This window comes from Callithrix jacchus, chromosome X (genome assembly GCF_049354715.1).
Source record: "Callithrix jacchus isolate 240 chromosome X, calJac240_pri, whole genome shotgun sequence".
NCBI classification, from domain to species: Eukaryota; Metazoa; Chordata; class Mammalia; order Primates; family Cebidae; genus Callithrix; species Callithrix jacchus.
In genome coordinates this window covers 65,447,141-65,460,504 of record NC_133524.1, presented here as the reverse complement: position 1 = coordinate 65,460,504, position 13,364 = coordinate 65,447,141, and the positions used below count along the sequence as shown (strand labels likewise).

At 39.5% G+C, this 13,364-nt stretch overlaps 1 protein-coding gene across 10 annotated transcripts in view; it reads left to right on the top strand.

The window, feature by feature from the left end:
- The window catches only part of OPHN1 (oligophrenin 1), a 426,354-nt gene that overhangs the window by 208,818 nt on the left and 204,172 nt on the right, over positions 1 to 13,364 (top strand). For 4 of the 10 annotated variants that reach the window (XM_078363581.1, XM_078363578.1, XM_078363582.1 and 1 more), the window contains 3 exons: positions 7,268 to 7,378; positions 9,333 to 9,437; positions 11,333 to 11,462. The exons of 2 other annotated variants lie outside the window; for them this stretch is intronic. In XM_078363581.1, coding sequence (XP_078219707.1) covers positions 7,268 to 7,378; positions 9,333 to 9,437; positions 11,333 to 11,462 — 346 coding nt within the window. The remainder of the gene's footprint in view (positions 1 to 7,267; positions 7,379 to 9,332; positions 9,438 to 11,332; positions 11,463 to 13,364) is intronic. 4 more of the 10 variants (XM_078363579.1, XM_078363580.1, XM_078363584.1 and 1 more) reach the window with 2 other exon arrangements.

Genomic DNA, 13,364 nt, shown 5'->3' with positions numbered 1-13,364 from the left:
TTTTGAGTTTTTTTGATCTTGCTCCTCTAGCTCTTTCTCTTTTGTCGATAGGGTGTCAATTTTGGATCTCTCCATTCTCCTCATATGGGCACTTATTGCTATATACTTTCCTCTAGAGACTGCTTTAAATGTGTCCCAGAGTTTCTGGCATGTTGTGTCTTCATTCTCATTGGTTTCGAAGAACTTCTTTATTTCTGACTTCATTTCATTGTTTACCCAGTCAACATTCAAGAGCCAGTTGTTCAGTTTCCATGAAGCTGTGCGGTTCTGGGTTGGTTTCTGTATTCTTAGTTCTAACTTGATTACACTATGGTCTGAGAGGCTGTTTGTTATTATTTCAGTTGTTTTGCATTTGTTGAGCAGTGCTTTACTTCCAATTATGTGGTCAATTTTAGAGTAGGTGTGATGTGGTGCTGAGAAGAATGTGTATTCTGTGGATTTGGGGTGGAGAGTTCTGTAAATGTCTATCAGGTTTGCTTGCTCCAGGTCTGAGTTCAAGCCCTGGATATCCTTGTTGATTTTCTGTCTGGTTGATCTGTCTAATATTGACAGTGGAGTGTTAAAGTCTCCCACTATTATTGTGTGGGAGTCTAAGTCTCTTTGTAAGTCATTAAGAACTTGCCTTATGTATCTGGGTGCTCCTGCATTGGGTCCATATATGTTTAGGATCGTTAGCTCTTCTTGTTGTATTGATCCTTTTACCAGTATGTAATGGCCTTCTTTGTCTCTTTTGATCTTTGTTGCTATAAAGTCTATTTTATCAGAGATGAGAATTGCAACTCCTGCTTTTTTTTGCTCTCCATTTGCTTGGTAAATCTTCCTCCATCCCTTTATTTTGAGCCTTTGTGTATCCTTGCATGTGAGATGGGTTTCCTGGATACAGCACACTGATGGGTTTTGGATTTTTATCCAATTTGCCAGTCTGTGTCTTTTGATTGGTGCATTTAGTCCATTTACATTTAGGGTTAATATTGTTATGTGTGAATTTGATACTGCCATTTTGATGCTAAGTGGCTGTTTTGCCTGTTAGTTTTTGTAGATTCTTCATTATGTTGAAGCTCTTTAACTTTGAGTGTGATTTTGGAATGGCTGGTACTGGTTGTTCCTTTCTATGTGTAGTGCATCTTTTAGGAGCTCTTGTAAAGCAGGCCTGGTGGTGACAAAATCTCTGAGTACTTGCTTGTTTGCAAAGGATTGTATTTTTCCTTTACTTCTGAAGCTCAGTTTGGCTGGATATGAAATTCTGGGTTGAAAGTTCTTTTCTTTAAGAATGTTGAATATTGGCCCCCACTCTCTTCTGGCTTGTAGTGTTTCTGCCGAGAGATCTGCTGTGAGTCTGATGGGCTTCCCTTTGTCGGTAACTCGACCTTTCTCTCTGGCTGCCCTTAGTATTTTCTCCTTTATTTCAACCTTGTTGAATCTGACGATTATGTGCCTTGGAGTTGCTCTCCTTGCAGAATATCTTCGTGGTGTTCTCTTTATTTCCTGCATTTGAGTGTTGGCCTGTCTTGCTAGGTGGGGGAAATTTTCCTGGATTTTCCAGCTTGGATTCATTCTCTTCGTCCCCTTCTGGTACACCTATCAAACGTAGATTATGTCTTTTCACATAGTCCCACATTTCTTGGAGACTTTGTTCATTCCTTTTTGCTCTTTTTTCTCTAATCTTGGTTTCTCGTTTTATTTCATTGAGTTGGTCTTCAGCTTCAGATATTCTTTCTTCTGCTTGGTCAATTCGGCTATTGAAACTTGTGCATGCTTCGCGAAGTTCTCGTATTGTGTTTTTCAGCTCCTTTAATTCATTCATATTCCTCTCTAAGTTATCCATTCTTGTTATCATTTCCTCATATCTTTTTTTAAGTTCCTTAGTTTCTTTGCATTGATTTAATACATGTTCTTTTAGCTCACAAAAGTTTCTCATTATCCACCTTCTGAAGTCTAATTCCGTCATTTCGTCACAGTCATTCTCCGTCCAGCTTTGCTCCCTTGCTGGTGAGGAGTTTTGGTCCTTTCTAGGAGGCGAGCTGTTCTGGTTTCGGGTGTTTTCCTCCTTTTTTCGCTGGTTTCTTCCCATCTTTGTGGGTTTATCCACTTGTCGTCTGCGTAGTTGCTGACTTTTCGATTGGGTCTCTGAGTGGACACCCACATTGTTGATGATGAATTATTTCTGTTACTTGGTTTTCCTTCTACGAGCCTAGCCCCTTTGCTGTACGACTGCTGAGGTCCACTCCAGGCCCTGCTTTTCTGGGGTGCACCTCTAGCAGCTGTGGCACAGTGAGGGATGCTACTTGTTTCTTTTTCTGCTATCTTTGTCCCAGGATGATGCCTGCCAAATGTCAGTCTTTTGGATATAGAGGGGTCAGGGAGCTGCTTGAGGAGACAGTCTGTACTTTTTTGGAGCTCAGTTGCTGAGCTGTGAGCTCTGTTGTTCATTCAGGGCTGTTAGGCTGCTATGTTTGATTCTGCTGCAACAGAGCTCATTAAAAAAAACCCTTTTTTTCTCAAATGCTCTGTGTTGGGGGGTTCGGGCTTTATTTTTCAATGTCCGATGAGGTGTCCTGCCCTGCTAGATGGCAGACTAGCCACTGTTTGGCTGCTGAGGCTCCGCCCTGCTGTTGTGTGATTCGCCCTGTTCCTGCAGGCTCTGCTGTGGTCTCCGCCACGCCCTGCGGCGGAGTCTCTTCGTTGCAGCATGTTGCCTCGGCAACGGCAGGCTGCGTCAGCAGTGGGCGTGTATCTCAGTAGGGACGGGTTGCCTCGGCAATGGCTGGCTGCGTCAGCAGTGGGCGTGTATCTCAGTTGGGGCGGGTTGCCTCGGTAGTGGTGGACGCCCCTCCCCCACAGAGCGTCTCGGACCGTCTGCTCGGGATAGTTTGAAATCGTGGTTTTGTTCGTCCCACTGGGTGTCCCAAACCATCTGTCACTGCAATCCCCTGGACTGGCCTACTGTCCAAGTCTCGTTCAGTCTCAAGTCCAGCCCTCTCAAGTCTCAAGTTGCCGGTTCAACAGGGCACCTGGACAAGCGCGCCCTGTGGGGATTGCTGGGTAGGGCCGGCCACTGCTGCCCCGGCTGCCGGCTTCTCCAGGCAGACCTACTGCCTGGCGTCCTGTGTCTTTTTTATGCTTGGGAGTTTCCCCATTCTGTGGGCAACAAAGATCAGTGTGGAAATGCAGCTCTGACTCACCATTTGCGGATTCAACGAGAGCTCCCATCCTGGGTTGTTCTCACAGCGCCATCTTGAGTCCTCCTTAATTTTATTTCAATAGGTTTAGGGGTATAAGTGGTTTTTGGTTACATGGATTAATTGTATAGTGGTGAAGTTTGGCCTTTTAGTGTACCTGTGTCACCTGAATAGTGTACATTATACCCAATAATAGGTCATTTTTCATCTTTCAGCCCCTTCTAACCACCCCTCTTCTGAATCTCCAATGCCCATTACCACTCTGCATGCCTCTGCATACTCAAAGCTTAGCTCCCACTTATAAATGAGAATATGAGGTATATGGTTATCCATTCCTGAGTTAGTTCACTTGGAGTAATGGCCTCCAATTCCAGTTCCTGTAAAAGACATTATTTTGTTCTTTTTCATGGCTGAGTAGTATTCCTGTGTGTGTGTGTGCACGTGTGTGTGTGTGTGTACACACACATACACATATATACCCACTATATTTTCTTTATCCACTCATCAATTGATGGACACTTAGATTGATTTCCTATTTTTGCAATTGTGAATTGTGCCAAGATAAACATAGGAGTGCAAGTGTCTTTTTTGATGTAATGACTTTTTTTCCTTTAGGTAGATGCTCAGTAGTGGGATTTTAGATCAAATAGCATTTCTATTTTCAGTTATTTGAGATTCCTCCATACTGCTTTCCATAGAGACTATATGAATTTACATTCCCACTAAAAGTGAATAAGCATTCCCTTTTCACCACATCTGCAACTTTTGTTTTTTGAGTTTTTAATAATGGCCTTTCTGAGTGGAGTAAGGTAGTATCTCATTGTGGCTTTAATTTCCATTTTCCTGATGATTAGTGATGTTAAGCATTTTTTCATATTTATTGGTCATTTGGGTATCTTCTTTTGAAAAATGTCTGTTCATGTCATTTGCCCACTTTTAAACAGGATTCTTCGTGGTTTTTTCCTTGCTGATTTGTTGGGGTTCCTTGAAGATTCTGGACACTAGTCCTTTGTCAGCTGTATAGTTTGTGAATATTTTATTCCATTCCGTAGGTTGCCTATTTACTCTGTTGATTATTTCTCTTTTTGTGCAGAAAGATTTTAGTTTAATTAAGTTTCATTTATTTTTGTTTCTGTTGCTTTTGCTTTAGGTGTCTTAGTAATATATATTCTTTTAACTAGGCCATTGCCTAGAAGCATTTTTTCTAGGTTTTCTTTTAGAAGTTTTATGGTTTCAGGTCTAACATTTTGTATATCTTATTTAAAATGATATCTTTTAGTTAACATAGTTGGCTCTTAATTTTTGTGTACTCTGACAATCTATCTTTTAATTTTTAGACCATTGTCATTTAAAATGGTCATTGATAATGGTGTAATAGTATCTACTGTATTGTTTACTATCTTCTACTTATTGTTTTTGTTCTTATTTTTGTCTTTCAGTCTTCTTCTGCCTTCTCTTTTTTTAAGATAACATTTTATATGATTTTATTTTCTGTCTTCTCTTACCATGTCAATTATACTTCTTTTTTGTTTTTTAGTGATTGTCTTACAACTTGCAATATGCATTTATGGTTAGTTTACATCCACTTTTCCCATTCCAGTAAGATAGTTATGGGTTGCACAGGATCAACAGACTATTTCCAATTTCTCCCTTTAGTCCCCTATAATGGTGCTGTCATTCTTTTTACTTACTTGTAAGATATAATCACCAAATGTATCATTACAATTATTATTATAGACAAATTCTTATCTGTTAGATCTATTAGGAATTTGAAAAAAAAATTTTATCTTTTTTTTTTTCTTTTCTGGTGCTCTTTTTTTTCTTTATTTAGGTCTATATTTCTGACATGTCATTTTTCTTCTACTGGAGAGTATCACTTAACTTTCTTGCAAGACAAGTTTTGTGGTGACAAAGTGCTTCAATTTGTGTTTGTTTGAGGAAGTCTTTGTTTTACCATCACTTTTGAAGGATAATTTCACAGTATACATATTTCTAAGTTGTTGCCTTTTTTTCTTTCAACACCTTCAAGCATTTTACGGCACTCTCTTTTTTTTTTTTGAGATGAAGTTTCGCTCTTGTTACCCAGGCTGGAGTGCAATGGCGTGATCTTGGCTCACTGCAACCTCCGCCTCCTGGGTTCAAGCAATTCTCCTGCCTTAGCTCACTCTCTTCTTTTTGCATGGTTTCTTAAGAGAAGTCTGGTATAAATCTTTATCCTTGCTCCTCTATATAGTAAGTTATTTGTTTGTTTTTCTCTCTAGCTTCTTTCAAGATTTTCTCTTGTGTTCCATTTTCTGCATCTTTGAATATCATATACCTACATGGAGATTGTTTGGTATTTATCATATTATTGTATTTATTGGTATTTATCCTGAGCTTCTTGGATGTGGGGTTTGATATCCGTCTTTTATTTTGGAAAATTCTCCGTCATTATTTCTTGAAGTATTTCTTCTGTTTCTGTCTCTTTCTTCACCTATTGGTACTCTGAATATGTGTATATTAACATCTTTTTAAATTGTCTATCAGTTCCTAAATATTCTCCTCCCTGTTTTTCATTCTTATTTTCTCTTTGCATTTCAGTTTCCCACATTTTTGTTGATATGTATTTAAGCTTACTGGTTCTTTCCTCAGTCTTGTTCAATCTACTGGTGAACCCTTTAAAAGTAGTCTTCATTTCTGCTACATTGTTTTTGATTTCTAGTCTTTCTTGTATATTTTCTCTTGCAGTTTTCATCAACCTGCTACTGGTACCCATCTGTTCTCATGTGCTGTCCACTTTTTATATTAGAGCCCTTATCATATTAATTATAATTACTTTAAATTTAGGCTTATATTTCTTTTTTGTTTCTGATATGGAGTCTCACTCTGTTGCCCGGGCTGGAGTGCAGTGGCATGATCTCAGCTTACTGCAGTCTCCACCTCCCAGGTTCAAGTAAGTCTTCTTCTTCAGCCTTCTGAGTAGCTGGGACTACAGGAGCACACCAGCACGGTTGGCTAGTTTTTGTATTTTTAGCAGAGACAGGGTTTCTCCATGTTGGCCAAGTTAGACTCGAACTCTGGACCTCAGATGATGTGCCCGCCTTGGCCTCCCAAAGTACTGGGATTACAGATGTGAGCTATTGTACCTGGCCTACAGTCTTATATTACTACAATCTTTACCTTATCTACCTTTGATTCTGATGCTCCTTTTTTCTCTTCAGACTGTGTTTATTGCATTTTCATATGCCTTGTAATTCCTTGTTGAAAGCCAGCGATGATGTTCAGATGAAAGGAACTGAGCCAAACAGGTCTTTAATGTGAGGTTTTGTGTTGATCTGGCTAAGTTAGCTGTAGCTGTCATTGTCTGACTCTAAGATTTTCCCTAGCATCATTATTTATGTGATCAGATTTTCTCATTTCTTTTTAAATAAGGCTCGAGACTTGCAGTTCTTTCTGTTGTCATCCTCTCAGCATTGACCATAGTAGCACGCTTCTGCTCTTGGGCTTCTGCTCTTGTTAATTTCTTATTCTCTATATTCATGTCTCTGTAGTTTTTGAGGGAGCAGATTTTCCTCTGACTTCAATTCTCTGTTGGATATAAGAAAATGTGTTGATTTTATAGTTGTTCAGCTTTTTTTTCTTTTTGTTGGAGTGGGTGTAATGACTTCAGGGTTTTTTTTTTTTTTTGAGATGGAGTTTCGCTCTTGTTACCCAGGCTGGAGTGCAATGGCGCTATCTCAGCTCATGGCAACCTCCGCCTCCTGGGTTCAAGCAATTCTCCTGCCTCAGCCTCCTGAGTAGCTGGGATTACAGGCACGCGCCACCATGCCTGGCTAATTTTTTGTATTTTTAGTAGAGACGGGGTTTCACCATGTTGACCAGGATAGTCTCGATCTTTTGACCTCGTGATCCACCCTCCTCGGCCTCCCAAAGTGCTGGGATTACTTTTTTATCTCTTGGCTTTAGGTTGTTTATCTCTAAAATAAAGGGCAACATCACTAGTTGGTGGCTAAATGCTCATCTAGCTCTAGCATTCTGTTCGGTCCTTAAGCACTGACTTTCATGAATGAATATCCCAATATGTAATGTTTGTTTTCCTTCTTCTGCAGGCAGACCTACAGGTGGACAAGGAGAGGCACAATTTTTTTGAGTCCTCTCTTGATTATGTTTATCAAATTCAGGAAGTTCAGGAGTCCAAGAAGTTCAATATTGTGGAGCCTGTAAGTTTTCTCTGTTGATGAATGGTCTAAAAATACTTATCAATTGCCTGGTAAATGTAAGAACTTTGATCATAAATACAGAATCTCAATGAACGTGAAGGATAATCAGAGTTGAATAATGAATGTCCAGAATATAGTTACACTAACTTATATTTATCTTGTTCTTTAACTAGTATACTTTTTTCCTCTCTCTCCTTTCCCTGCAACCCTTTTCTCTCTTTTTCTATGGCTATTTTCTTTCCCATTCCTTTTTTCTCTCTCCTTCCTCCTCTCCCTCCCAGAATTTTTCTGCCACTCTTCCTATTACTTTGTTTCCCTCACTTTCTTCTTCTTGTGCTTTCAGAAGCTTCTGAAAGTCTCTCTCATATACCAGGTACTGTGCTAGGGACTCATGGTCCTTGCAGTCAATTACTTCTCATTCTACCATTTTTACTTTTGTCTTGTGTAGTTTTTTTTCCATTTCTTGTAGTTTTTTTTCATTCCATTTACTTCTGTCTTGTGTAATATTTTCCATTTCCATTTGTTTGTTTGAGACAGGGTCTCCCTGTCACCCAAGCTGGAGTGCAGTGGTGCTATCTCGGCTCACTACAACCTCTGCCTCCTGGGCTCAAGTGATCCTCCCACCTCAACCTCCTGAGTAGTTGGGACTACAGGTGCATACCACCATATCTGGCTAATTTTTTGTATTTTTTTTTTTGTAGACAAAGGTTTCACCTGTTGCCCAGTCTGGTCTTCAACTTTCGGGCTCAAGTGATCTGCCTACTTTGGCTTCCCAAAGTGCTGGGATTACAGACATGAGCTACCGCACCCAGCCCATGTGTTTGATTTTTAATGGGGTTGAATATTTACAAAAATATATATTGCATATCATTTATATGTCTTTTGTGCAATCCTATGAAACATTTCTAATTTTAAAGTTGGTTTAGACTCTTGATCTTTTAGCATTATGACAGTCTTCATTAAAGTAAGGTAGAAAAATCTTAGTTTATTCATTTATCTGTTTACTTCATTCATTCAAGAAATATTTATTAAGCACCTATTGTTTGTGGTTGCTGAGGCTATATAGAGGAAAGATGCAGTTCTTTCACATAGTGTTCAAATGATGAATGTCTTTGTATGAGATCTGGGCAAGCTCTGAAATAATATATATATATATTTTTTTGAAATGGAGTTTCACTCTTGTTGCCCAGGCTGGAGTGCAATGGCGCAATCTTGGCTCACTGCAACCTCTGCCTTCTGGGTTCCAGTGATTCTCCTGCCTCAGCCTCCTGAGTAGCTGGGATTACAGGCACCCACCACCATGCCCAGCTAATTTTATATTTTTAGTAGAGACAGGGTTTCTTCATGTTGGTCAGATTGGTCTAGAACTTCCAACCTCAGGTGATCTGCTTGCCTCGGCCTCCCAAAGTGCTGGGACTACAGGCATGAGCCATCATGCCCAGCATAAATTTGTTAATAGTTCTTATTTTCTGAAGCTGAGTCAAGGGTAAATGATTAACCTGATATGAAAATAGTTGTGTATATTGTGTGTTTGACCGCATTTAACGCTATGCTAGGTAAACACCGTGGAGTTGTTTGTTTTTTTGGTGAAGTGTCACTCTGTCACCCAGGCTGGAGTGCAGTGGTACGATCTCAGCTCACTGCAACCTCTGCCTCCTGGGTTCAAGTGATTCTCCTGCCTCAGCCTCCTGAGTAGCTGAAATTACAGGTGTGTGCCACCATGCCCAACTAATTTTTATGTTTTTAGTAGAGATGGGGTTTCATCATGTTGGTCAGGCTGGTCTCAAACTCCTAACCTTGTGATCCACCTGCCTCGGCATCCCAAAGTTCTGGGATTACAGGCGTGAGCCACTCACCTGGCCACACTGTGGAGTTTTTTTGTGAGTTCATGTTTCTTTTGTTTAGTTTATTAGAATATGCCAGAGATAAATTTATTTTTACATGTTTTCCCTAGGTCTTGGCCTTTCTTCATAGTCTGTTCATTTCTAACAGCCTGACTGTGGAGCTCACACAGGATTTCCTCCCATACAAACAGCAGCTCCAGCTCAGTTTACAGAATGTGAGTTTGCATGTAGATTTTTCTCACCAGTCTTTCCATTCCATTTGAATTTCAGCCCCAGTGAGTTTGATTTTGGAATTCTAGATTACCATCCTAGCCAATTTGTCGAGATATACTGGTGTCGATCACAAATATTTAGTGTGTTAGACTGTTCTTGCTCTTCTGCTTTCACCTCTTTCCTGTTTTTGAGGCTGACCGCAGTTCAAACCCACCCTTCCACACACCAACACCTTTATCTATCCAATATTTGTTAAGTATTACTAATTTTCTGAATCTCTCTTAGATCAGGACCCAGCTATAGGCTTATTTGAGCCCAGGCCTTGAGCTACTTTTCTGCTCAGTCAAAACACTCTCACTGTGAACTTTGTTACCACAAACACTCATTTTATCTTCTCTTTCTTTTCTCAGTACTTATTAGTAAAGTCACGTAAATTATTTTTAAAGGTTTTCTCTACCTTCTTTGTCATGCTGGTTCTTACAGAAGGGCATATAGGCACAGTGTCCCCATCCTTTTCACATGTATTCCTTTACATGTTCCTTTATTCAAGCCACATGAAACAAATGTTTATGGAAAAAATGAACATAAGCTTTGTGTCAGACATTGTGGAAGGCAGTGGGCATACCATGAAGATGCATGCAAGCTTTTTTGTCTTAAAGGAATATACAGTTCCTTGTAGGAGACAGAAATAAACAGAGATAAATCATAATCAATTATGATAAGTGCTATAGTAGAATCAAGGCCAAAGTGTTTTTAAAAAGTTCAGAGCATTTGGCTATCTGGTAGAGTCAGAGAAGGCATCACTGAGTTGGTGACTTTAGAATCGGTGTTAAATTGCATGAAATTTATAGATGTAGTTTTAGATGAAAAATGCTCGTACATTATAGTAAAAATAAATTCCCCTTGATTGTTTAGGAGGATTAGGATTTACAGTTGTTGTTATTTTTTCTTTCTATATACCCTCCATGCAGAAAGGAACTAGGGCCTCTCACATTCTCCAGAACTTAGCAGCATGATTCTGCAGAACCTAGCATTCTCCAGAATGTGAGAGCCCCTATCGTTTCCTGATTTACAACATCTTCCTACAACCAAGTTAATCCCTTGAATCTTCCTCCATATATTATTTGATGTGTATAAATATAACAATAAACCTTTGATTGTATACATATGGGTGAATTATTTACAGGATAATGATAGCATGGGTCAACTAGATGGGCAGCACAGATCACCTTTCTCACTAACATCATGTCATAATTTTAAGACTGAGTACTATAAACTTATCTATAGTGATTTTCATACTCACATTTCAACACATGTCTTCCCATTGTGCTTTAGTTGCATAGATTTAAATAGATTTATTCTCATCATTAGGCCTTGGTATTTGTGAGTATGAAAACACAGCTTCTGTTGGCCTGTCTCCTAGGAGAGCAACCCCTCATATATTTTATCCTCTTGACCAGAATTTCATTCAATATCAACTAGGCTGTGACTTTGAGACACAACTTAGAAGTTGCTATGAGAATGCTACCTTTGGGAACCTTGTCTGCCATCTCCCTTGTTGTAAAGCAGGGAGTCATGTTCACACTTCTCAGATTTCTTATTTATTAGAGCCTTATGTGATTCCTATTAGTAAAAAAGTCTCCAAGTTGTTATTTTATGAGGGTGTTGCTCATTATATTCCTGTTTCCTATGCAGTTTTTAGTACCATTAGACTCTATAAACTTGTTTTCTATTCACTATGCCATTCACCATTTCTTTCTTTCTTTTTTCTTTGTGGTTACACGTACTGTAAGCAGGGAAAACTCTGTACTGAGTCTCTGACCAAGAAATAGTTTTTCATGATGATGATGATGATGATGATGATATAATAGTGATTTTCATGATGATGTCTTGACAGACAAGAAATCATTTCTCCAGTACCCGGGAAGAGATGGAAGAACTTAAGAAAAGGATGAAAGAAGCTCCCCAGACATGCAAACTTCCAGGACAGCCCACTATTGAAGGCTATCTCTATACACAAGAGAAATGTGTGTGGGGATACAGGGGTATCCATTGGGTTTCAATAAGCCAGGAACTACTGCCACTTGTCAGCTCTGAATTATGGGCACCCTTATTGTTCATAGACCCCTGATAGCTACAGATCCCTTGGAGTGCAGACAGGGAATACTGAAAAGGAAAAAAGGAGAAACTGAAAGGAAGTTAAAGATCAGCCTTACAGAGACTCTATACTGATAAGACCTAAGGTTTTCTCTGAGATTATTAGTTCTTTAATCCTTCTGATTATGCTTTTGGGAAAAAGGGAGGTAGAGGAAAGGAAGTAGAAAAATAATATTTCCTATACCTATTATGAACCAGACATGGTACTAAGTTCATTAAAAACACTTCCTCATTTAATCTTTGCATCCAATTTATGCCCATACACATAAGGCTACTAAGGCCCAGAGAGGTCACCATTTGAAAGTCACCCAACTAACAAGCGTCAGGACTAAAATTAAATTTAGGTCTGTGAAATGTCAAAACCCATGATCCTACTATAGTACCCTATATCTTCATCTGCATTAGAGTCATGTGTTTGCTCTTTTTAAAGACAGGATCTCACTCTTGTTACCCAGGTTGGAGTGCAGTGGCACCATTGTAGCTCACTACAGTCTCATACTCCTGGGCTCAAGCAATCCTCCCACCTCAGCCTCCTGAGTGGCTGTGATTAAGGCACCTGCCACTGCGCTCAGCAAATTTTTGAATTTTTTGTGGAGACAGGGTCTCACTATATTGCCCAGGCTCATGGATACTCTTACGGCACATAGTGAACATCATGATTCCAGTGGGAAAGACAATTATTTGTTTATCATTGGTGACTAAGGCAAATGGGTTAACTTGTTCAGTCATGGAATGTTGCAGAGCATTCGATCGTTCCCAGTTCCTCAGTAACATCCACACCTGTATGTGTGATTTGATTTTATTTGTCCTTTGAACTATGACCCAATATTCCCTATGTTTTATTTGGTTTTGCTCAGAGTTGTTATATCTGGAAAGTAGACAGAAGACACATACCCAGAGGCTACCAGTGGCAAAAATCACTGTCATTCACAAAGTGTAGTACTTCAGTAGTGAAATTATCACACTTTTCTTTCCATAGAGCAATTTACTTCTAATGATTTTCAAAGATGTGTTCTCCCACTTGTCAGGTTCATCTCTTCAAATGTACATCACACAATTTCTCAATCTTAGTGCTGTTGACATTTCAGGCTGGATGATTCTTAGTTCTGGGAAGTGGTCCTGTGTATTGTAGTATATTTAGCAGTATCCCTGGCCTTTCCTCACTTTGTGCTCATAGTAATAAGGTTTCATAATCTAAAATGTCTCTAGATGTTGCCAGTTGTCCCCTGGGAGGCCAAATTGCCCCTAGTTGAGAACCACTGCTGTATGCTGTGTGATCCTTCTGTGCTTCACTATTCTGATTTGTCATATGGGTATGACATTGCTACTCAATTGAACGTATGCTTAATGAGCACTGTTTCAGCCACATACTGTGCAATGCACTGGGGACACCCTCAAAAAAATGAATCAACCATGATTTTTGTCACCAAGAAATGTAAAATGATGGGAGAGATAGACAGGTATATCAATAATTATAATGAAATGTGGTTATCACTGTATTTGTGGCATATATCTAAAGACTTCACCAAGAAAGTGATATTTGAACTAGAATGTGAATGATGAGTGGGAGTTTGATAGGTAAAGAAAAGGAAGAATGGCCAGGTACAGTGGCTCACACCTGTAATCACAGCACTTTGGGAGGCTGAGGCAGGCAGATCACCTAAGGTCAGGAGTTTGAGACCAGCCTGGTCAACATGGTGAAACTCTGTCTCTACTAAAAATACAAAAATTAGTTAAGTGTGTTGGTACGTGCCTGTAATCCCGGTTACTTG